Here is a 23,623-nt window from a genome sequence, read left to right as displayed (position 1 = left end):
ACCATCTGCAGTGATTTTGGAGCCCAGAAAAATAAAGTCAGTCACTGTTTCCACTGTTTCCCCATCTATTTGCCATGAAGTGATGGGACCAGATGCCATGATCTTAGTTTTCTGAATGTTGAGCTTTAAGCCAACTTTTTCATTCTCCTCTTTCACTTTCATCAAGTGAGCTTTTTAGTTCCTCTTCACTTTCTGCCATAAGGGTGGTGTCATCTGCATATCTGAGGTGACTGATTTTTCTCCCGGCAATCTTGATTACAGCTTGTGCTTCTTCCAGGCCAGCGTTTCTCATGATGTACTCTGCATATAAGTTAAATAAGCAGGGTGACAATATACAGCCTTGACGTACTCCTTTTCCCATTTGGAACCAGTCTGTTGTTCCATGTCGAGTTCTAACTGTTGCTTCCTGACCTGCATACAGGTTTCTCAAGAGGCAGGTCAGGTGGTCTGGTATTCCCATCTCTTTCAGAATTTTCCACAGTTTATTGTGATCCACACAGTCAAAGGCTTTGGCATAATCAATAAGCAGAAATAGATGTTTTTCTGGAACTCTCTTGCTTTTTCGATGATCCAGCGGGTGTTGGCAATTTGATCTCTGGTCCTTTGCCTTTTCCAAAACCAGCTTGAACATCAGGAAGTTCACAGTTCACATATTGCTGAAGCCTGGCTTGGAGAATTTTGAGCATTACTTTACTAGCATGTGAGATGAGGGCAATTGTGCAGTAGTTTGAGCATTCTTTGGCATTGCCTTTCTTTGGGATTGGAATGAAAACTGACCTTTTCCAGTCCTGTGGCCACTGCTGAGTTTTCTAAATTTGCTGACATATTGAGTGCTGCACTTTCACAGCATCATCTTTCAGGATTTGGAATAGCTCAACTGGAATTCTATCACCTCCACTAGCTTTGTTTGTAGTGATGCTTTCTAAGGCCCACTTGACTTCACATTCCAGGATCTGGCTCTAGGTGAGTGATCACACCATTGTGATTATCTTGGTCGTAAAGATCTTTTTTGTACAGTTCTTCTGTGTATTCTTGCCATCTCTTCTTAATATCTTCTGCTTCTGTTAGGTCCATACCATTTCTGTCCTTTACTGAGCCCATCTTTGCATGAAATGTTCCTTTGGTATCTCTAATTTTCTTGAAGAGATCTCTAGTCTTTCCCATTCTTTGTTTTCCTCTATTTCTTTGCATTGATCGCTGAAGAAGGCTTTCTTATCTCTTCTTGCTATTCTTTGGAACTCTGCATTCAGATGTTTATATCTTTCCTTTTCTCCTTTGCTTTTCACTTCTCTTCTTTTCACAGCTATTTGTAAGGCCTCCCCAGACAGCCATTTTGCTTTTTTGCATTTCTTTTCCATGGGGATGGTCTTGATCCCTGTCTCCTGTACAATGTCACAAACCTCCATCCATAGTTCATCAGGCACTCTATCTATCAGATCTAGGCCCTTAAATCTATTTCTCACTTCCACTGTATAATCATAAGAGATTTGATTTAGGTCATACCTGAATGGTCTAGTGGCTTTCCCTACTTTCTTCAATTTAAGTCTGAATTTGGCAATAAGGAGTTCATGATCTGAGCCACAGTCAGCTCCTGGTCTTGTTTTTGTTGACTGTATAGAGCTTCTCCATCTTTGGCTGCAAAGAATATAATCAATCTGATTTTGGTGTTGACCATCTGGTGATGTCTATATGTAGAGTCTTCTCTTGTATTGTTGGAAGTGGGTGTTTGCTATGACCAGTGCATTTTCTTGGCAAAACTCTATTAGTCTTTGCCCTGCTTCATTCCGTATTCCAAGGCCAAATTTGCCTGTTACTCCAGGTGTTTCTTGACTTCCTACTTTTGCATTCCAGTTTCCTATAATGAAAAGGACATCTTTTTGGGGTGTTAGTTCTAGAAGGTCTTGTAGGTCTTCATAGAGCTGTTCAACTTCAGCTTCTTCAGCGTTACTGTTTGGGGCATAAACTTGGATTACTGTCTTATTGAATGGTTTGCCTTGGAAACGAATAGAGATCATTCTGTCATTTTTGAGATTGCATCCAAGTACTGCATTTCGGACTCTTTTGTTGACCATGATGGCTACTCCATTTCTTCTGAGGGATTCCTGCCCGCAGTAGTAGATATAATGGTCATCTGAGTTAAATTCACCCATTCCAGTCCATTTTAGTTCACTGATTCCTAGAATGTCGATGTTCACTCTTGCCATCTCCTGTTTGACCACTTCCATATTGCCTTGATTCATGGACCTGACATTCCAGGTTCCTATGCAATATTGCTTTTTACAGCATCGGACCTTGCTTCTATCACCAGTCACATCCACAAGTGGGTATTGTTTTTGCTTTAGCTCCATCCCTTCATTCTTTCTGGAGTTATTTCTCCACTGATCTCCAGTAGCATATTGGGCACCTACTGACCTGGGGAGTTCCTCTTTCAGTATCCTATCATTTTGCCTTTTCATACTGTTCATGGGGTTCTCAAGGCAAGAATACTGAAATGGTTTGCCATTCCCTTCTCCAGTGGACCACATTCTGTCAGACCTCTCCACCATGACCCGCCCGTCTTGGGTGGCCCCACAGGCATGGCTTAGTTTCATTGAGATAGGCAGGCGGCTGCGACAGCGCACATAGTGTGGCCGAGAGTCAGGGGCAGCGGCTGAGAGTGCCAGGCTGCGATGGTGCAGGAACGGCAGAGAGGAGCTACCCCCAGCCTGAGGCCAGGAGTGGCGGCTGGGAGGAGCAACCCCACGTCCAAGGAGTGGTGGCTGCGCAGGCACAGGAGGGCCTAGAGGAGCTATTCCACGTTCAAGGTCAGGAGAGGCGGTGGTGAGGAGATACCCCTTGTCCAAGGTAAGGAGATACCCCTCGTCCAAGGTAAGGAGCAGCGGCAGCGCTTTGCTGGAGCAGCTGTGAAGAGACATCCTACATCCAAGGTAAGAGAAACCCAAGTAAGATGGTAGGTGTTGCAAGAGGGCATCAAAGGGCAGACACACTGAAACCATAATCACAGAAAACTAGTCAATCTAATCACACTAGGACCACAGCCTTGTCTTCTCATTTCCCTCTCCCTTAAATCCCTGGTAACCACCTTTCTACTCCTTTTCTTTGAGTTCAGCCCTTTTCACTTCAGTTCAGTTCAGTCGCTCAGTTGTGTCCAACTCTTTGCGGCCCCATGAACCGCAGGACACCAGGCCTTCCTGTCATCACCAACTCCCGGAGTTCACCCAAACCCATGTCCATTGAGTCGGTGATGCCTTTTAACCATCTCATCCTCTGTTGTACCCTTCTCCTCCTGCCCTCAATCTTTCCCAGCATCAGGGTCTTTTCAAATTAGTCACCTCTTTGCATCAGGTGCCCAAAGTACTGGAGTTTCAGCTTCAGCATCAGTCCTTCCAATGAATATTTAGGACTGATTTTCTTTAGGATGGACTGGTTGGATCTCCTTGCAGTCCAAGGGACTCTCAAGAGTCTTCTCCAACATCACAGTTCAAAAGCATCAATTCTTCGGCACTCAGCTTTCTTTATAGTCCAACTCTCACATCCATATATGACCACTGGAAAAACCATAGCCTTGACTAGATGGACCTTTGTTGGCAAAGTGCTGTCTCTGTTTTTCAATACACTGTCTAGATTGGCCATAACTTTCCTTCCAGTGAGTAAACATCTTTTAATTTCATGGCTGCAGTCACCATCTGCAGTGATTTTGGAGCCCAGAAAAATAAAGTCTGACACTGTTTCCCCATCTATTTGCCATGAAGTGATGGGACTGGATGCCATGATCTTCATTTTCTGAATGTTGAGCTTTAAGCCAACTTTTTCACTCTCCACTTTCACTTTCATCAAGAGGCATTTTAGTTCCTCTTCACTTTCTGCCATAAGGGTGGTGTCATCTGCATATCTGAGGTGATTGATATTTCTCCTAGCAATCTTGATTCCAGCTTGTGCTTCTTCCAGCCCAGCGTTTCTCATGATGTACTCTGCATATAAGTTAAATAAGCAGGGTGACAATATACAGCCTTGATGTACTCCTTTTCCTATTTGGAACCAGTCTGTTGTTCCATGTCGAGTTCTAACTGTTGCTTCCTGACCTACATACAGGTTTCTCAAGAGGCAGGTCAGGTGGTCTGGTATTCCCATCTCTTTCAGAATTTTCCACACTTTATTGTGATCCACACAGTCAAAGGCTTTGGCATAGTCAATAAAGCAGAAATAGATGTTTTTCTGGAACTCTCTTGCTTTTTCGATGATCCAGCGGATGTTGGCAATTTGATCTCTGGTTCCTCTGACTTTTCTAAAACCAGCTTGAATGTCTGAAAGTTCATGGTTCAGGTATCCCTGAAGCCTGGCTTGGAGAATTTTAAGCATTATTTTACTAGCGTGTGAGAAGCAATTGTGCAGTAATTTGAGCATTCTTTGAAATTGCCTTTCTTTCAGATTGGAATGAAAACTGACCTTTTCCAGTCCTGTGGCCACTGCTGAGTGTTCCAAATTTGCTGGCATATTGAGTGCAGCACTTTCACAGCATCATCTTTCAGGATTTGAAATAGCTCGACGGGAATTCCACCACCTCCACTAGCTTTCTTTGCAGTGATGCTCTTAAGGCCCATTTGACTTCGCACTCCAGCCCTTTTAGATTACACATATAGTGCGATCATGCAGTGTCTGTCCTTCTGTGCCTGGTTTGTTTCATTTAGCGTAACCTTCTCGGGGCTCACTCATGTTGCTGAAAATGGCAGGACCTCTTTCTTGTTTAATGGCCAGGCACTGTTCCGTTGTATACACATATCATGCTTTCTTTGTCCGTTCATTTGTCTATAGAGTTTTTTTTTTTTTTTTTAAGTTATTTATTTATTCTTGGTTGTGCTGGGTTGCTGCCTGTAGGCTTTCTCTGGTTCTGGTACAAAAGGGCTGCTCTTAACTGTGGTGCACTGGCTTCTCTGCGGTGGCTTCTCTTGTTGGGGAGCACAGGCATTAGGCGTGTGGGCTTCAGTAGTTGTAGTGTGTGTGTGGGCTCTACTGCACACAGGCTTCAGTCATTGTGATGCAGGGGCGTAGTTGCTGATTGGCATGTGGAATCTTCCCAGACCAGGGATCGAACCCGTGTCCCCAGCTTTGGCAGGTGGATTCTTAACCATTGTACCCCCAGGAATCCATGTCTATGGACATTTAGGTTTTAGTGTATTTTGGCTACATGAATAATGCTGAAATAAACACAGGAATGCAGATATCTCTTTGAGATCGTGGTTTCATTTCCTCTGGATATATATCCAGAAGTAGGATTGCTGGATCATAGGTAATCTTATTTTTGAGTTTTGAGGAAACCTCCATTATTTTCCATGAAGTCTGTACCAATATACATTCCCCAGAACAGTATATGAGGATTTGCTTTTCTCCACATCTTCACCCGCATTTGTTATCTTTGTCTTTCTGATAGTAACCACTCTGACAGGTAGGTTTTATGTCATTGTGGTTTTGAGTTGCATTTCTTATTCAACTATTGAAGTTGAGCGCTTCTTCATATACCTTCTGGCTATTTGTATGTATTCTTTTGAGAAATATCTATTCAGATTCTTTGCCCTAGGGACATTAGTTTTTTGGCTGTTGAGTTGTATGAGTTTCTTATTTATTTTTGATATTAACCCTTTATCAAATATACGGTTTGAAAATATTTTCTCCTATTCTGGTTTCCTTTTACTCTGTGCTTGTTTCCTTTGCTGTACAGAGCTTTTTAATTTAATGCAATCACATTTGTCTATTTTAGCTTTTGTTGCCTGTGATTTTGAGGTTCATATTAAAAAATTATTACCCAGACCAATATCAAGAAGCTTTCCCCCTATGTCTTTTCCTAGTAGTTTTTACAGTTTCAGGACTTGCATTTAAGTCCTTAATCCTTCTTTTAGTTGATTTTTGTATATGGTGAGATCATGGTTCCTTTTTCTGCATGTTGATATTCAATTTTCCCAACACCGTTTATTGAAGAGACTGATTTTTTCCTCATTTTGTGCTCTTGGCACTCTTGTTGAAGATCAGTTGATTTTAAGGTGTGGATTTATTTCTGGACTCTATTCTGTTCCATTCATCTATATGTCTTATAGATGATACTTATGCCAGTATCATACTGTTTTGATTACTGTAGTGTTGTAATGAATTTTGAAATCATCAAATGTCTTTAGCTTTGTTCTTATTGCTCAAGATTGGTTTGGTTATTCAGGGTCTTTTACAGTTCCATACAAATTTTAGAATTGTTTTTCTATTTCTATAAAGAATGTCACTAGGATTTTGATAGGGATTGCATTGAATCTATAGATCACTCTGGTTAGAATGGACATTTTAACAATATTAATTCTTCCAATCCATGAGGAAAGGATGTCTTTCCTTTTGTCTGTGTTTTTAAAAATTTCCTTAATAAATATTTTTATAAGTTTTCAGAGTGCAAGTTTTTCACCTCTTGTTGTTTCCTAAGTATTTTATTCTTTTTGTTGCTGTTGTGAATGAGATTATTTTCTTCATTTCCCTCTTGGATAGTTTACTGTTTGGGTATAGAAATACAGTGGATTTCATATGTTTATTTCATATCCTGTAACTTTACTGAATTAGTTTATTATTTATAACAGGATTTTTGTAGTTGTTTAGTCTTTAGTGTTTTCTATGTATATCATCTTTCTGTCTGCAAACAGATACTTTTATTTCTTCTTCTCCTATTTGGATGCCTTTTATTTCCTCTTCTTGTCTAATTTCTCTGACTAGAACTTCCATTATTATGTTGATAAGAAGTGACAAGAGTAAGCCTCCTTGCCTTATGCCAGATCTTAGAGGGAAAGCTTTCAGTTTTTCCCCCATTAACTATGGAGTTACTTGTGGGCTTCTCATATATGCCATTTATTGTGTTGAGATAAGATGCTTCTATACCTACATTGTTGAGAGTTTTAATTGTAAATGAAAGTTAAACTTTGTCAAGCACTTTTTCTGCATTTATTGAAATAATCATGTTTTTTTTTTCCTTTCATTGTATTAATGTATTATACCACCTTGATTGACTTACACACATCGAACCATCCTTGCATTCCTGGGATAAACCCCATTTAGTTATGGTACATGATCCTTTAAATGTATTTTTAAATTCAGTTAGCTAGTATTTACTCAGGATTTTTGCATCTACATTCATCAGGGGGTATTGGCCTGTAGTTTTATTTTCTTGTAAAATCTTTACCTGATTTTGGTATTGGGGTGATGCTCAAGAACTGAGTTTGGAAGTGTTTCCCCTTCTTCTATTTTTTGAAAGAGTTTAAGAAGTACTGGTGGTATTCTTTTCTGAATGTTTGGTAGAATTCACCCATGAAGTCATTAGATCGTAGGCTTTTCTTTTTTTTCTTTTCCCAGACAAACTAAACTAAGGGACTTTGTTGTCAGTAGAACTGCCTCACAAGAAACACTGAAGAAAGTTCTTCAATCTAAATGAAAACTCACTAAACAGCAATGTGAAAACATAGGCCAGCATCAATCTCACAGGTAAAGGTAAATATCTAGACACATGCAGTCTGATGCAGCACTGTAAAGCAGTCTACTGATTTTTATATTAGGGTGAGGAAGGCTGCTGGGGTGGGCCTTTTCTCTCACAGAAGGAAGTCATGGGGAGCCCTCTCGGGTTTAGTACATGGGAGCTCTCTCTGCAGCAGTGATGTCTGTGTTCAGGTGTGTGTATGTGTGGGTTGGCTGTGCAGCTAGTGTTTAGGGACTTGCTTGTTGTAATGAGATGTGAGTGGTGGCTCTGGTGGTGGGCTTTGGGTGGATACAGAGTGTTGGCTCTGGCAGGAGAAGGGAATATCAATTCACTTCTGTTCCCCTTCTTCCCAGAACCTAGCACAGATGCCAAAATTCTGAAGAAATATCAACATTAAGGAAGAGTTGATTAAAGTGGACAGACTTGGAGTATTTTAAATGTCTGCCAATAATAGATTAATACAATAAATTTTGATGCATGAAACAAATGATCACTCCACAGTTATTAAAAATTGGGCTCGCATTGATTAGTAGTGTGAGAGGATGCCCACAGCATAGTAATAAGACAAAATAGTTACCCCAGAGCTGTGGGAGGAGGTCATCATTGTGTAGTCCGATGGTATAGAGAGCCATTTTTTCCCAAGTTGAACAAAGGCAGGGTGAAGAGGGCTGCAAATGACCTTCTACCCACTTCATGCCATGGGCCAAAATTGGAGTTCCTTTTGAGTAACAAATTATCATGTGGGGATTGTCCAAGGATGTATCTCCATCTGAAATTTGATAAGTAGTTGTTTTCAAGGTTTTCACTTCTATTTTGTCCCTTGTCTATAGATATCAGAGTTGTGAATATTTTCTTATTTATTGCTTTTAAATGTCTGTCTGATTACTTTTGTAAAATAAATTCCCAGGAGAATGATGGCTGAATCAAACATATCTCTGTGACTTCAGCTTGGCATTGCCAAATTGTTTTACTGTTTAGAAATTTGAGCCCTGCTTTTATTTTCAAAATATAAACGTGTGTTGATGAACCACTTGTTTGCTCAGGAAATCATTAAGTTGGTCAGATGAAGGCTCACCCTGTAAACTGGAAAACATTTTGCTTTAACTATATACCTATTTTTCTCTCAAATCTTCAGGCATGCCAAGACACAATCTCTGGTTAATTAACTGTCCTTTGGCGCTCCCTTCTGGAAGATTTACTCATCAGCCTGTGTGACTCCTCCCATGGAAGATGCATGGGTGAGACAGAAATGGAAGGGGTTGGCTGAGAGAAGGCTTAGGGTCGGGGTTGGGGGGAGGTGAGGCAGTTCACCCATCACTCAAGAACCTGTCAGCCAGATGGCACCTGAATGGAGGCCAAGCTTACACGTCAGGACTCCTTTAGAGTAGATCACTCCCTCTTTGCAGTGGGTTCAGTTCAGTTCAGTTCAGTCACTCAATCATGTCTGACTCTTTGCAACCCCATGAATCACAGCAGGCCAGGCCTCCCTGTCCATCACCAACTCCTGGAGTTCACTCAAACTCACCTCCATCGAGTCAGTGATGCCATCCAGCCATCTCATCCTTTGTTGTCCCCTTCTCCTCCTGCCCCCAATCCCTCCCAGCATCAGAGTCTTTTCCAATGAGTCAACTCTTCGCATGAGGTGGCCAAAGTACTGGAGTTTCAGCTTTAGCATCATTCCTTCCAAAGAACACCCAGGGCTGATCTCCTTTAGGATGGACTGGTTGGATCTCCTTGCAGTCCAAGGGACTCTCAAGAGTCTTCTCCAACACCACAGTTCAAAAACATCAATTCTTTGGAGGTCAGCTTTCTTCACAGTCCAACTCTCACATCCATACATGACCACAGGAAAAACCATAGCCTTGACTAGATGGACCTTTGTTGGCAAAGTAATGTCTCTGCTTTTTAATATGCTATCTAGGTTGGTCATAAAGGTGTCCTTACTACTTCTGTCACCTCTCACCCATCACCCAACCCATTTAAAAATCCCCCGTCAGCTACTTTCTTTGTGCAGGATAAAGTTGCAGCTCTAGCCTGGCACACAGGGCCTTTCACATTTGGTCTCCATCCTGCCTCTCCAGTCTTGTTTCTTCTAACTGCTCATCGGATACCCTGTGGACTTCACCCCCCCAAGCAAGCCACTCTCTCTGATGCACCTGAGCCTTTGCCCCTGGGCAAAGCCTTTTCCTCCGTCTGGAGTGCCTGGTTCTCCATGCATCTCCTTGCAACCATATTTTCAAGTGCCACAGCAAATAGCATCTCCCGAGGAAACCTTCCTCAGCTTTCCAGGAAGGCAGAGGTACTCCTTGGGTGCCCAGGGTACCCTGTTTATGCCCCTAAACTAGGAGTGTTCACAGTGCTCTCTGACTGTGTGTGACTCTGTCCCCTCCAAGTGTCCCCACCCTGTGACTTGGCCTCATGTCTTACTCTTTATTGCCTAGAGAGGGCCTACTGATTGAGAAATATTTGTTGGATGAATGAATGTGCTTCGTGACTCTGGAGTTTGGGGGTTTGCTAACTGTGGGAGGACATCCCCAAAGTTGTATTTAAGTTGTGTGTCTGACCCCGAATGAGCCCTGGAGCTGTGATGATGAGCTCTGAGGTGGGGAGATGGATAACATGATCTTCTGTGGTTCTGAGATGCTTTAGATCAGGCTCTGAGGGCAGGTGGGTCCCTGAAACTGAGTTAATCATAGAAAGCAGTGTCCTGTGATGTCATCTCAGGAATGCAATTAAGGCTCAGTCGTGCTGCTGAGGAACCAGTTAAGAGTCACAGCACTGGCTACCATAATTGGAGGCATTGAGGATGGGCAGGATGTGGGACTTGGCAGAGGAGCCCCTGCTCTCAAACTGCCTCTTGCCTGAGCACCGAGGAGTCTCTAGGATAAAACAGATCAAGACTGTGGATCAGCAGCAGCCTCACCCCAGCAGCAACAGGTCAGCGCCTGGTCCGAGAGAGCTGTGGGGGTGGGCTGGGTTGTGTGGGTCCAGGATATCCTACACAGGTCCAGGATAGCTGAAAGGAGTTGCTTACCCATTTTGGAGGATGTGTGCCTTGTAGATGGATGTCCCAGTAGCATACTGGGGCCTCAAAAGGGTTAAGGACTTCCAAATGAAAAACATGTCTTATAACCCCAAAGACACTGACTGATTCCAGCTCCAAATGGTCAGTTGTGTGATTTGGGGAAATTTACTTAGGCCTTTTGGATTTCGTTTCCTCCTCAGGAAGATAGGGTGGGGGCGTGATGCCTACTTTATAAGGTCATTGTGAGGATTGCATGGGATACTGTGCATAAACTGCTTTGCCCAGGGCCTGGCTGACTCTGTTAAGAGTTGGAACCAGTTGTCCTGAATCTTACCTGCCCAGAATCCAGGGAGGACAGCTGATACTATTGGACAGCCCTGCCTCCTGAAAACAGGGCTCTCATCTCTAAAGGAAGTGGGGAGCAGGGGGTTGAGGGCACCTGCCTTCACCCATGTAGAGCACCTGGATGGGGATTGGGGTGACTGGGAGAGGCCGCGGCACCCCTGCCTGCCCCTGACACTGGGCACTGAACAGCCCCACACACAGAGACTCTGGGGGCCCCGGGGGCATGCAGATGGCACACAGACCCCTTCAGAGAGGGCCAGTCAGGGCAGGAGTGGGAGCAAGATGAGGGTCCCTGTGCCGTCTGTATTAAGCCCCAAAAGGAAAACAATATTTGAGTACGTCTGGGGTTCTGGGTAGGACAGTTATCTCGATATTTTGTTTGTGTTACAAAATAGTTTATGGTAGTGGGTATCTTGCCTTCTCAAGGGGTTTAAAAATATTTCCATTGGGATATGTCATCTTGCTTCCAAGAGTCTAATTTCTTCTCATTCTTGATTTTGAGGGCTCCTTGATTTCTCGATTTTGAGGGCTCCTAAGCTGAGGGCATGGTTGGGGGTGGGACACAGGACACAGATCCTGTCTCCTGGAAGGCTGCTGGCTCGGGGAAGGGACAGAGCCCTGTCCTGAGCTTGTGGCAGTTTCCTGCAGGGCAGGGAGGCTGAGCCAAGTTTGCAAGAGGTCAGGTGGGGAGGGCAGAGAGGGGCCCTTACACAGGTGGGCAGAAGATTCCTGGAGGAAGCACCCACCTGTTGTGGCCTGGCCTCTGCCTGGCCTGCTCTGCTGTGCTCCCTGCCCCCAGATTCTCCACTGTCCCCAGTTGCTTCCCCCTGCATCTCCTGAGTTGCCCCCATCCTGGGCCCAGGCCCAGCCACCATGACGGACACACGAGTGGAGGAATCCCTCTTCCAAATCATCCACTGCTACCACGAGTACGCTGCCCGGGAAGGGGATGCAGAGACGCTGTCGCTGGAGGAGCTGAAGGCTCTGCTCATGGACAATGTGCCCCGCTTCATGGAGACCTTGGTGCGTGGGGCTGGGTGCGGATACATAAAGTATGGGGTTGCTTGTGGGGCTGGAAGCGATTGGGGTGGGTGAAGGTGCGGGAAGCCATCTCTTAGGAGCACTTCCAGCTAGGGGAGGGGGTGTGCGGGAGGGCGGAGGGCAGGATGTTTTGTGGGAGAAGCGTGGCCCAGCCTGGGTTTATTTTCTGTCCTTCCCTCTCCTGAAACTCTCTGCCTGGCCCCACTCCAGACCAAACACAGCTAATCCCTGAAACTCAGTCCTAACCCCAAACCTGTTTGTTCTTCTGCCTGACCTGCTTCTGGAAAGAAAAGGACCTAAATCCTTCCTCTGCCCACAAGCTAGTTCGGTCAGCGACCTTGCCCCACACCTGACCTTTGAACCCTAGGCCCTTCTCCTGGGGTCTATCCAAGCCTCTCTCATCCACCTCCTGGTCCCAATGGAGGACAGTTTGGGCTGTGGTGACTGCTGCTAACCTGCGGGGCTGGGAATGTCATTTCCTCTCCCATCTGAGAGGCCAACAGAGTCCCTCCGAGCAGCCTGGGGGCCCAGCCCTGGAATTCAGGCTGGGCTCAGCCACCTCCTCAGGCTTGTGCCTCTCCTCTGTCATCAGCCCCAGCCCTGTGACTACCCAGCTCCTTGGGGACTGCAAAGCTGGCGGAAGTGTCTGTCTCCTGGCCCTTGGCGCCCAGCCCCGGGGTCTCTGGACTGTCACGTCCAGAGTACTTCAGGTGGTGCCCAACTCAAGGCCCTCCATTCCAGGAGAGTCACCTCCCCTGGTCACATCTCATGTCCCCTGCCGGCCTCTGGGACACGTCGGAGGAGAGAGCCTCACCCTCTGTTTATTGGAGTGCAGCCTCGAGAGTCACAGGGCAGTGGGACCAGGGTGACTGGCTAGTCCCTCTTTCTGGGAAAACCTTTTCTTTCCAAGGCCAGTTGCCAATGTCATGCGGCTGTGCAAGGACCCCAGAACCTGCACTGGAGGACTCACTGGGCAAACGTAGCAGCCTGGGCCGTGGTCTGAGAGGAGGGAAGCCGGACGTGCCTGCCCCAGGCCGGAGGCCTCCCGTTTCTCAGGTCAACCAAATTTGCAGAGGAGATAAGACAATAAGTAGATGGTGGGGCCATGGGGGAGATGGAAGGGGAGAATTTCCACAGGGATGAGGACTGCTCCCAGGCCCACGGCTGCTGACAATTGCAGCGACCTCCTTCCTGGAGGCTTTCTGAGAGGTTCACCCCAGCTTTCCTGTGCCCACCAGCGAAATCCTGCTGACACCTGCTTCACCCCCACTGCTCAGTGAGCCTCCTGCCTGCACCTACCCTCTGAGCTGGACTCCTCCCTGCTGTCCCTTCCACCTCAAATGCCCCTTTCCTCCCTATGCCAGCCCTGAGCGTTGCCTACTTGGGACGTCCCAGCAACTCCAGGGCCCCTAGCTCTGGCCTTTCCCGTCTTTTGTGCTTTCTGGAGGTGACACGGGCACAGAGTCCTAAATAGTTCCCAGGCAGATGATACTGCATGGAGATATCTGACCCCACCTGGTGCTGGCCCAGCAGTAGCTCTGGAGATGCAGACATGAGGGGCAGGGGGCTCTGCCCTGGAGGCTCCCACTGTGGAGGAGGAAGGCATAGCCTTCTACCCTGACGCCCCTGGGCTGGGCTGTCCCTGCAGGGGAGCTGGCACTTTAGCTAGTGGAGAGATAGGCAAGTGGCGCTAGTGGTAAAGACCCGGCCTGCCCATGCAAGAGACCCGGGTTCAATCCCTGGGTTGGGAAGATCCCCTGGAGGAGGGCATGGCAACCCACTCCAGTATTCTTGCCTGGAGAATCCCCATGGACAGAGGAGCCTGGCGGGTTATCGTCCATGGGGTTGCACAGAGTCAGATATGACTGAACCGACTTAGCCCAGAGCCCCTGATGATGGGCAAAGGTGAATTGTGTTGGGCGTGCCCAGTCAACCAGCACATGGAGCCCTGCCTGTACTCTCTGTCTCCCATGCAGCCCCAGGTCCAGTTAGCTGAGGTGCCCCCGACACTGCTGCCTGAACATTCTGCAGCACAGAGGGTCCTGGGCACTGACTGAATGAGGAGTTGTCTCCTGCAACCCCCCTCCAGACAGGGCCAGGCCACACTCTCCCACCGACTGCCCCTGTCCTCCCACCAGCAGGCCGAGGAGCGCCTGGCCTTCACTGCAGGGTGGTGCTGGGGTGCATGGTTGACCCTCTGCTCACTCCTCAGGGCCGGAAGGAGCCGTACTACATCACACAGTTGTTCCGGGCAGCAGACAAGAACCAGGACAACCAGATCTGCTTTGAGGAGTTTCTCTACATCTTGGGCAAGCTGGTGAAGGACTACCACTTGCAGTACCACCGGCAGCTGTGTGCCCATTACTGCACCCAGCACAGCCTCTATTAGGGGGAGTGCAGGGGCCTGTCTAGGGAGCAGGTGTGACCTAGCTGTGGGCAGCTGAAGACAGAGCTGTGTGTGTGTGTGTGTGTGCAGTGAACACTGTGAGGGAAGAGAATAAAGCAACTTTGTAAAGACTTCTGGATGTTGCTCAGTTCCTGGTTCCGTGGATCTGCTCTGGGCCCAGAAAGAAAGATTTGGTCCTACTCTGAGGATCAGTCATTTTGGGTAGTCTGTGCCCCAGGAGCCCCTGTCTGAGGGAGGAGTCAGCCCTGCCCCAGGAGCCCCAGTCTGAGTGAGGAGACAGCCCCTGCCCCCAGGAACCCCTGTCTGAATGGGGAGACAGCCCCTGCCCCAGGAGCCCCTGTCTGAGTGGGGAGATAGCCCCTGCCCCCAGGCACCCCTGTCTGAGTGGGGAGATAGCCCCTGCCCCAGGAGCCCCTGTCTGAGCAGGGAGACAGCCCTTATCCCCAGCTTTTTGTCCGAGAGGGTGGAGTCTCTTCTCTCGGGGAGTCAGCTCTCTGACAAGGAAGCCAGGCCTCACCACTGATGTTCTGGTCACTCATTCACTACACATACCTGATTGGACAGGAGCCACGAGGGAAGAAGTTCTCCCAGCTTCAAAAGAGAGCCCCAACAAAGGCGGAGCGGCCGGGACTGGGAAGGGCCCAGGACAGGGTGGGGAAGATGATGCTGGTAATTGGCATGGGTGGCAGGTCCATGGCCAGTCGGTGAGGGAAGATTGTGAGGTGGGTTTTCCAGACATTGAGTCAGAGATGGGTCAAACTTAAAGTTGGAAGACTGATGAGTGGAATGTGGGTGACTATCAATCAGGGAAAGCTTCCTGGGGAGAGGAGGGTTTGGTTTTGTTTTTGTTAATAAATAAATGATGATGGATATGGGTGTTGTTCTGACTCTGGGCTATTTGTGACTCCCTCATCCCTCCCAGCTCAGACCTGCCCCTGCCCTCTCTCTGTGTTGTTTGTTTTTGTCTCTCCCTGGAAGCCCAGGAAGCTGATGCACAGTCTCTTGGGGGAGGGTCTCGTCTGCCTTTAGGTCCTGCTGGGTCCATCTTGGTGGGTTTCTTCTCTGAGGATGGTCTGAGAACCCATGTCCTGAGTGCACTGTGATAGAAACAATGAGTTATTTGAAGGAGTGATGGGTAATTTTCTGCACCCCTATGCAGGTGATTGGATACCCCAATCAAGTTATTTAAAGGACTTGGTTTGGTTCCCTCTGCCAACTGGACCTGTGAACCAAACATGGGGAGCAGCACCCTGCAGGCCAAACTGGAGGCCTTTGTTCCTGATCAGTGGCGCTCAGAAGCAGGCCCTCCGTGGACGCCACGTTCACATACTGGCTGATCTTCAATTATCATCATCTAGGGGTCAGTGCCACTGGCCCCACTTTCCCTCTGGACCTCCCCTGTGGAAGTGCTTATCCTGCTGCACTGAGGTTATGTGTAGCTGTCTGTATCCTCCTCCAAGACAGGGACCCCGTCCTGTCATCTCTGTGACATAGCCCAGCGTCAGCACACAGAGTGGAGCTGGGGCTGTGCAGGAGTGGGGCCTATGGGCTGGAATCCCATGACCGGGGTCTACGTTGCCTCGTGCAGGCCCTTAGTCACATCCAGAGACTGGGAGACAGTTGGCAGGGTGACGCAGGCCACCCTTGCCCCAGGCCCAGGGGGATCCTCCCTGCCTGTCTCACCTGAAATGTACTGGGTTGCACAGGCATTTGATTACAAAGCGGTGGCTCAGCCCAGCCCTCCTGTCCCTTCCTGGGGGTTTCTCCACCGGCCCTGCATGCTCTGTCCTCATTTCCTTAGCCACGGGCTTGGGCCTGGTGTTGAGACACACAGCCAAGACTGAGCTCTTTCCTGTAAACAGGACTAAGTTCCATTCCCCCAGGTTGCCCCATGTCCGCCAGTCTGATTACAGGCGCTACCTTTTTCCCCTTGTGCTTGCCCAATTCCTGACACTATCTCCTTCTGGGTCAGCTCAGCCTGGCTCCTGCTCTCCCAGAAGCCCCCAAGGCTGCCTGTCCAGGGAGAGCTTTTCTGGGGCGATGTTTCATGGCCTTGCTGACCAGCAGGCTCCACTGACAAGCACCCGATGCTGGAGGGGATCACGGTTTATGATTCCCTCACTGGACCTGGGGCCTGTTTTCTGTCCTTTCTGGATAAAGGAAGCTGTTTCCACCCGGATGTTCTCAGGAGTGGCTTCAAGGCAGGCATCTCCTGAGGGGTCCAGGCCTGGAAAAACATCATCTCCGTCAATCTCGCCATCACCCTCCTTGAGAGAGGTCAGCGTGAATGCCATCCTGGGCTAGTGAACAAACCCGAAGAAGAATCTCAGAAGAAGCCAGCTTGTTCTAAAGTGTGCTTTTGGCATGTAAGCACCAAAACAAAGCCCGTAGGACCTCAGGCCTCAGTTTCCTCATCTGTCACCCAGGGAGAGTTATATCTGTGATGTCCACTTCACAGTGCTATCAGATGAATTAGTGGATGCAAAAACACTCTGAAAATATGATGTGCTATTTGGGCTAAGATGTGATTGTGCAGGTCATTGAGAAGTGGGCCTGGACAACCGAAGGTAGGTGCCGAGTGCTTGATCATTGGTTGAAAACTTGTCGTATTTGACGTCATAAACAGCCCTATTTTCCTATCAGGAGGTTGACTATCAAGGAAGGCAGACTGTATTTGGTGGGTGGGTCTATATCCTCCTTTTTTCCCAAAACACTATAATTTAAAGTGGCTGGGTATGATAAAGGGAATTTCTGCCTGGGATAAGGGCTCGATCAAGTGTTCAATTCTTCATTCATTTATTCCCTCAGTAAGTATTAATTGAGTACCTAGTATGTACCAGACCCCAGGATATGATGGGGTTTCTGCTCTAAAGGGGCCCTTAGTCTCAAAGAAAAGACAGGCAATAAACAGATGAACTCCAATATAGCAGAGCAAATGCGTGATGCAGAAGAGCTTGGTAGCATGGAGGTGAGGATTCACTCAGCGTTGATAGAGGTGGGGGACAGAGAGTCAGCAATGGACCAGAGCAGATGGTGCCTGGACTGGGTCAGGAAGGATGAGAAGCACTTTATTGGCAGAGAGGTATTCCAGTCAAGTGCAGGAAATGGATGATGTCACAGTAGGTCATATCACCCAGGTCATTTGAGGCTCTGAACGTTGTGTCTCTATGGGCCTCAGTTCCCTCATCTGTAAAGTGGAAATTATGATAGAACATACTTCATTGGATTATATGAGGGTTAAATGGATTGATGTAAATAAAGCTCTTAAACAATGACAGTGGTTCCTGGCACATGGTAAGAGCCCAATAAATACCAATCATTATTTTGCTATTGTTTGTTCTTGTTGATTGTCGTTGCTGTTACAGTGTATAGCTGACACTGAGCTGGGTCCTAGGGAGGCAGACACAGGTGACCCAGTCTGGGTCCTCAAGGGTTCACAGCCCAGCTGGGGAGTCGGACTTATCGACAGGGCAGTGATCATGGTGTACGCTCACACAGTGCTGGCTTACTATGTGCTGCTTTAAAAGCCTCACGTGTTTTTTTGTGTAGAAACTTTTAATTAAAATATAATATCTATTAATAAAAGCCCACAAGTCATAAATATTTTGCATCTATTTTTAATGCTCACAACGACACTATCAGGCAGATTTTATTTTGGGGGAGTGGAAGCATTTAGGATTTTAAAATATTTAAATTGTGGTTATATATATTTATATATTTATATAACCTTGGAGTAGGAAATGGCAACCCACTCTAGTATTCCTGCCTGAAAAATTCCATGGACAGAGGAGCCTGCTGGGCTACAATCCATGGGGTCACAAAGAGTCAGACACGACTGAGCTATATAAATATGAAAGTGAAAGTGAAGTCACTCAGTTGTGTCTGACTCTTTGCGACCCCATGGACTGTAGCCTACCAGGCTCCTCCGTCCATAGGATTTTCCAGGCAAGAGTACTGGAGTGGGGTGCCATTTCCTTTTCTAGGGGATCTTCCTGACCCAGGGATTGAACCTGGGTCTCCTGCATTGTAGACAGACGCTTAACCATCTGAACCACCAGGGAAGTCATATATATATATGTATCTCTAACATAAAATTTACCATCCTAACCAGTCTTTAAGTGTCCAGTTCAGTCGTGTTAAATGTATTCCCTTTGTTGTGCATCTGGTCTCCAAAACGCTCATCATCTTGGAACTGAAACTCTGTACCCAATAATTACCCCCACAGCCCCCTCCTCCTAGACCTTGGAAACCACCACTCTACTTCTGTTTCTATGAGTTCAGCTACTCCAGGTACCTCATATAAATGGAGATACTGGTCTTTTTGAATGTCTTACTTCACTGTCTATCCTCATGGTTCACCCATGTTGTATCATGTGTCAAGATTTTTCTTCCTTTTTAAAGGCTGAATAATACTCCATTGTATGTACACACCACATTTATTTATCCATTCATCTGTGGATGGACACTCGGGTTGCTTCCACATTTTGGCTGTTGTGAATAACGCTTCTGTGAACATGAGGGTACAAATATCTTTTTGAGACTCTGCTTTCAATTATTTTGGGTATATACCCAGAAGTGGAATTGCTGCATCAAACGGTAATTTGGTTTTTAATTTTTTGAAGAACCACTCTATTATTTTCCCTCAGGGGCTTCACTACTTTACATTCCTACCAGCAGTGCCCACGTCCCTTTCGAGACTTGTTATTTTCTGTTTTTGTTGGCAGTAGATGTATACATATATACATATATCCCCTCCATCCTGAACCTCCCTCCCACCTCAGTTTTCATTGGGTTATTTGTTTTCTTTTGGAGTTGAGTTGTAGGAGTTCTTTCTGTATTCTGGATATTAACCCTTTCTCATATATACGATTTGCAAATATTCTCTCCTATAGGTTGGAGGTAGACTTTATTGTGATCTCTATTTAATAATTGAGCTAACTAAAGCACAGAGAGGGTAAGTAATTAGCCCAAGGTCACCCAGCTACAAAGTTAATGACAGAATAAAGCCCAAAGGGCTGCAGGAACATGAAGTAGAGAGAGGCTAATCCCATCTGCTTCCTCTAGGAGGCGATGATGGCTTAGGTCTTGGAGAAGCATAAGGAAAATATTGGTTCAATGTATGAAGGATGGAGAGATGGGAGGGGCTTTCTCAGCAGAGTCATGTTCTTGTCAGATCATGCCCTGGAGCCTGGGATCCTGTCTGCGCTCTGACACATCTGCACTGCGAAACTGTGTGAACCGCTTCACCTTTCTAGGTCTCGGCTTCCGTGTGTATAGATTGAGGGGGCTCTGTGCCCCGACTTTCTGATAGGCATGTTCTGAGGGTCTGAATAGGTTACATGAATGTCAAGTACTCTGTAGAAGAGAAATGATCACAAATCTTCAGCACTGGAACCCAGGTTGGGGGGAAGTACTCACTCCTCCTGAAATCCTGGGGGAATCGCCCACCTCCTAGGGTTGAAGCATTTCTGCCTTCTCCAAAAGTGCCCTCCTTCCCCACCCCCACAGAGTTGTTTTCCTCTATAGCCCAGACTCCTGGGGTCACAGGCACGTAATCACTCCAGAGAGGATGGAAGGGTCCCTGCTGTTTATGCGGCGGCTCAGTGCCTCATGCTCGTAGGGGGACCCCAAGCCAGAGTCCATCTCCTGGGACACAGTGCCGCCCCACCCCAGCCTCACAGAACAGAGGTGTTGTGAAGGTGTGGGGACAGCAGCAGAGAAACGGACTTAACCCTTAGCAGCCCACATCCCCACTGAGTCCAGCCACACACATAACAACAATAATGGAAATACTCCACCTTCCGTTACTAAAAACCCAGCAACTAGGACAAGTGTTCTTAACCTGTTGAAGGCCTTTGGACCCTTTGACAATGTGATGAATGCTGTGGAGGAATGCGCTTATGTGCATGCACTTAAAATGAGGCATCCAACTTCAGTTCTATTTCCGAGATGCACAGAGAAGCCTTGCAAATAACCACAGCAACAGTGGGAGGGACTTAGGAGTGAGCTTCCATGGTTGGCCGTGCCAGGGGACGCTAGCAGCCCACAGGCAGAATCTTTACCATGCCCTCTTCCTGGTTTCTCCTCCTGGGCATCACTGCCTGGCACTTGCCTTCCTCCTTCTACCTTTCCTGTGCTCCCCCTCAGGACTTTTCATTCTGCACGGTGATTGCCCCATTCTCCTTGTTGGGAAACTTGAGGCTGTAGCAACACTGGAAGGGAGTAGCTGCCTCTGAGTGGCCCGAGGCCCTGGGCAGCTGGCCAATCCTGGCTGCTATAAAAGGGAGCCGACACTGAGTCCTGCATGTCTTTTGGCAACTCTGTTTTGGGGAGACCTGGTAAGTGGAACTGTGGTCTGTCCGTCACTGAGGGCTTCCCCTGGGGTGGGCTGAGGAGTGCAGCAGCCTTCTCAGAGGAGGGGAGAGAAAGCTCGCTGGTATCTGGACAGGGTCCAGAGGAACATGAGCCTGGGGTTGAAGAAGGGGCCGAGGGCTCTAGGACTTTTGAGTGAGGGCACGTTTGGGCCCTTCCTGGGCAGAGGATGAGGCCATGGGGAGAGCTGGCAGGCACTGTGTGTGCTTGGGTACCCTGCCGCCTCCCACACCCTCATCTACATCATCCCACCCCTTCCCCTTGTAGCCATAGCCCTCTGCTGGCTTTAGCTACTTGGATGGTGTCATCCAAGGCAAAGCCATCCCCTGGGGTAGGAGCTTCCTGAGTGTCCCCACAGGCACCTTGCCCACTTCGGGCTTGCCCGGGTGCTCCGTCTTCCAGGTGGGGCAAATCCTTGGACACCATGCTGACGGATCTGGAGTGTGCCATTAACTCCCTGATTGACGTCTACCACAAGTACTCCCTGAAAAAAGGGAATTACCACGCCGTCTATAGGGATGACTTGAAGAAACTGTTAGAGACAGAGTGTCCTAAATTTATGAAGGTGAGGAGGGACTGGGTGTGGTTGGGGTTCTCGGCCTGGCTTTGATGAAGCCCTGGGTCACTGATCACCTGCGTGGCTCCGAACAGACAGCCATACCTCAGCTTCCCTGAGATCTTTACCCTCTGACTTCTCTCTCTCCAATCTTCACAGAAAAAGGATGCGGACACTTGGTTCAAAGAGTTGGACATCAATCAGGATGGTGGAATTAACTTCGAGGAGTTCCTCGTGCTGGTGATAAAGGTGGGCCTGGTAGCCCATGAAGAAATTCACAAAGAATAGCAGAGCTATTGGGCCTGGGGCTAGGCCCCTGGACTCATCCCTGCAGAGTAATAAAATAGTTGATACCTCAGGTCTCTCCTGATTGCGCTTTCTGTTTGTGGAATGAGGCTCCTGTGGGGGTGGAGGGAGGGTTGGAAAACCCAAAGGAAGAGAAACGAACCTGTGTTGCCCCCGCTACCCATCTATCAGCAGCCCTCTGTGCTTGCCACCAGTCTGCTCTCCTCCCCGTGTTCTTCCCAGGAGATTCCTGAGCCTTTCCAGCCCCACAATCCTGAGTCCTGAGTTCCAGGATTTAAGGATTCTAGAAAGTCCAAGATGTTATAGTTGTAATATGAGTGATATGCGTGATATATGACATGGTTGATTTGAGAACAGGGAGACATAAAGAAAACTCAGAGTACTCTCTAAATTTTAATTTCCAGCAAAATGTCTTAGATGTGACTTTTAGGAAGTTAGGGAGATAGCTATGTAGAAGTGTGTGTGTGTGTGTGTGTGTGTGTATGAGAGAGAGAGAGACAGGGAGAGAGAGAGAGTAATTCTATGCTGTGGTGTGACTTTAGGTGGATGTTACGTTAAGTAACACTAATAAGCCCCCTGGCCTCCGCACTTGTAATTTCTTCTAAAGAGGTTTAGGAAGCTTTCCTTCTCTCTCCATTTCCAACCTCTTAACTTTATTCAATAATAAAGAAAGGACTTCCCTGGTGGCCCAGTGGTTAAGAATTTGCCTTCCAATGCAGGAGACATGGATTTGATCCCTGGTCCAGCAGATAACACCTGCCGCAGGGCAACTAAGCCCACGCACCACAACGACTGAGCCCATCCTCTCTAGAGCCCCTGAGCCACAGCTAGCGAGAAGCCCTGGGACTCCAACTGAGACTCAACACGGTGAAATAAATAAATAGATACTAAAAAATAAAGGAAAGTCCAGATAGGCTAATACATTAATAAAACACAATGTGAAGAATAAGGTATTCAATTGTTTCCCTGTGGGGTGAATGCTTCGATAATCAGTGACTTATCTAAAATAATCTCCCCGTCATTACTCCGGGTTTCCAAGGGTCTGGTGAAACAGGAGGGCCGGAAAATGAATGGGCATCTCTCACCAGAACCCAGCCAGCAAGCTGAGTTTCCATGCTGCATCTTTGGGACATTTACCGTTGTCCTCACTTAGCAGAAGGGGTGGTGATGTTAGTTATGGAGAAGGGGGTTGGGAGCTGTCACCAGAGTCTCTACACCAGGGATTTTGACTTGGTCTATCTTGCCTGGAAAATCCCATGGACAGAGGAGCCTGGTAGGCTACAGTCCATGGGGCTGCAAACAGTCAGACACGACTGAGCGACTTTACTTTACTATGGTACATCTTGGGGTTTCCTAGGTGGCGCTAGTGGTAAAGAACCTGCCTGCTAACCCAGAAGATGTAAGAGACTCGGTCAGGAAGATCCCCTGGAGGAGAGCATGGAACCCACTCCAGTATTCTTGCCTGGAGAGTCCCCATGGACAGAGGAGCCTGGCGGGCTACAGTCCATAGGGTCACAAAGAATCAGATACAACTGAAATGACTGAGCAAGCTTGCACGCATGGTACATCTCTGGAACAGAACTGAAGTTGAGTACACCATTCTGATTGTATGTGTATATGCTCATTCCTCTGAGTCTTTCATCACTAAAAAAGGATGCAGACACCCCTCAAATGTTAATAACATTTGTTCTGGCTTCTGGATTTTTAGTAATGAAAGGTAGAGTGTGTATTTCCATTATTGTTGTTTTGTTTGTGGCTAGACTCGGTGGGGTGGGTAGCTGGTGGGGAACATGTGCTGCTAAGGGCTAAATTAGTTTCTCTGCTGCTGCCCCACCCCTTCACAACTCTTCTGCTCTGTGAAGCTGGGGTGGGGGCACTGTGTCCCAGGAGATGGATGCTGGCTTGGAGTCCCTCTGTGTGCATCAGGCACTGAACCACTGCATAAACAGCAGGGAGCCTTCCACCCTCCCTGGGATGATTGTGTGCCTCTAACTCCAGGAGCCTGGGCTGTAGAGGAACCCAACTCTGTGAGGGTGAAGGTGGGGGAAGGAGGGGACCCTTGGTGAAGGCGAAAGT

General features: G+C 47.5%; 2 protein-coding genes across 5 annotated transcripts; both read left to right on the top strand.

The window, feature by feature from the left end:
- The first annotated feature begins 10,250 nt into the window (after positions 1-10,250).
- Positions 10,251-14,424, top strand: LOC147376555 (protein S100-A15A). 4 transcript variants are annotated; one of them, XM_086394525.1, is made up of 3 exons: positions 10,251-10,432; positions 11,728-11,888; positions 14,119-14,424. In XM_086394525.1, exons 2-3 carry the CDS (start codon positions 11,739-11,741, stop codon positions 14,293-14,295), a joined length of 327 nt encoding a protein of 108 aa, XP_086250651.1. In that variant the 5' UTR covers positions 10,251-10,432; positions 11,728-11,738; the 3' UTR covers positions 14,296-14,424. The 4 variants fall into 4 exon arrangements, with proteins under 4 accessions (XP_086250651.1, XP_086250652.1, XP_086250648.1 ...); XM_086394526.1 differs by having other exon boundaries at positions 11,683-11,888; XM_086394522.1 differs by having other exon boundaries at positions 10,252-10,432; positions 11,665-11,888.
- Positions 14,425-20,617: 6,193 nt separating this feature from the next.
- On the top strand, positions 20,618-21,599 carry S100A8 (S100 calcium binding protein A8). Its single transcript, XM_086392757.1, has 3 exons — positions 20,618-20,651; positions 21,088-21,250; positions 21,401-21,599. The coding sequence occupies exons 2-3, from the start codon at positions 21,110-21,112 to the stop codon at positions 21,527-21,529; spliced, it is 270 nt and encodes an 89-aa protein (XP_086248883.1). The 5' UTR covers positions 20,618-20,651; positions 21,088-21,109; the 3' UTR covers positions 21,530-21,599.
- Positions 21,600-23,623: the final 2,024 nt, after the last annotated feature.

The sequence above is a fragment of the Bos grunniens genome, chromosome 3 (genome assembly GCF_055505025.1).
Source record: "Bos grunniens cultivar Pamir isolate PY7600 chromosome 3, Bosgru_T2T1.0, whole genome shotgun sequence".
In the NCBI taxonomy this organism is placed as follows: domain Eukaryota; kingdom Metazoa; phylum Chordata; class Mammalia; order Artiodactyla; family Bovidae; genus Bos; species Bos grunniens.
The sequence above is the reverse complement of the archived record's forward strand: the minus strand, read 5'-3'. Positions and strand labels throughout refer to the sequence as shown.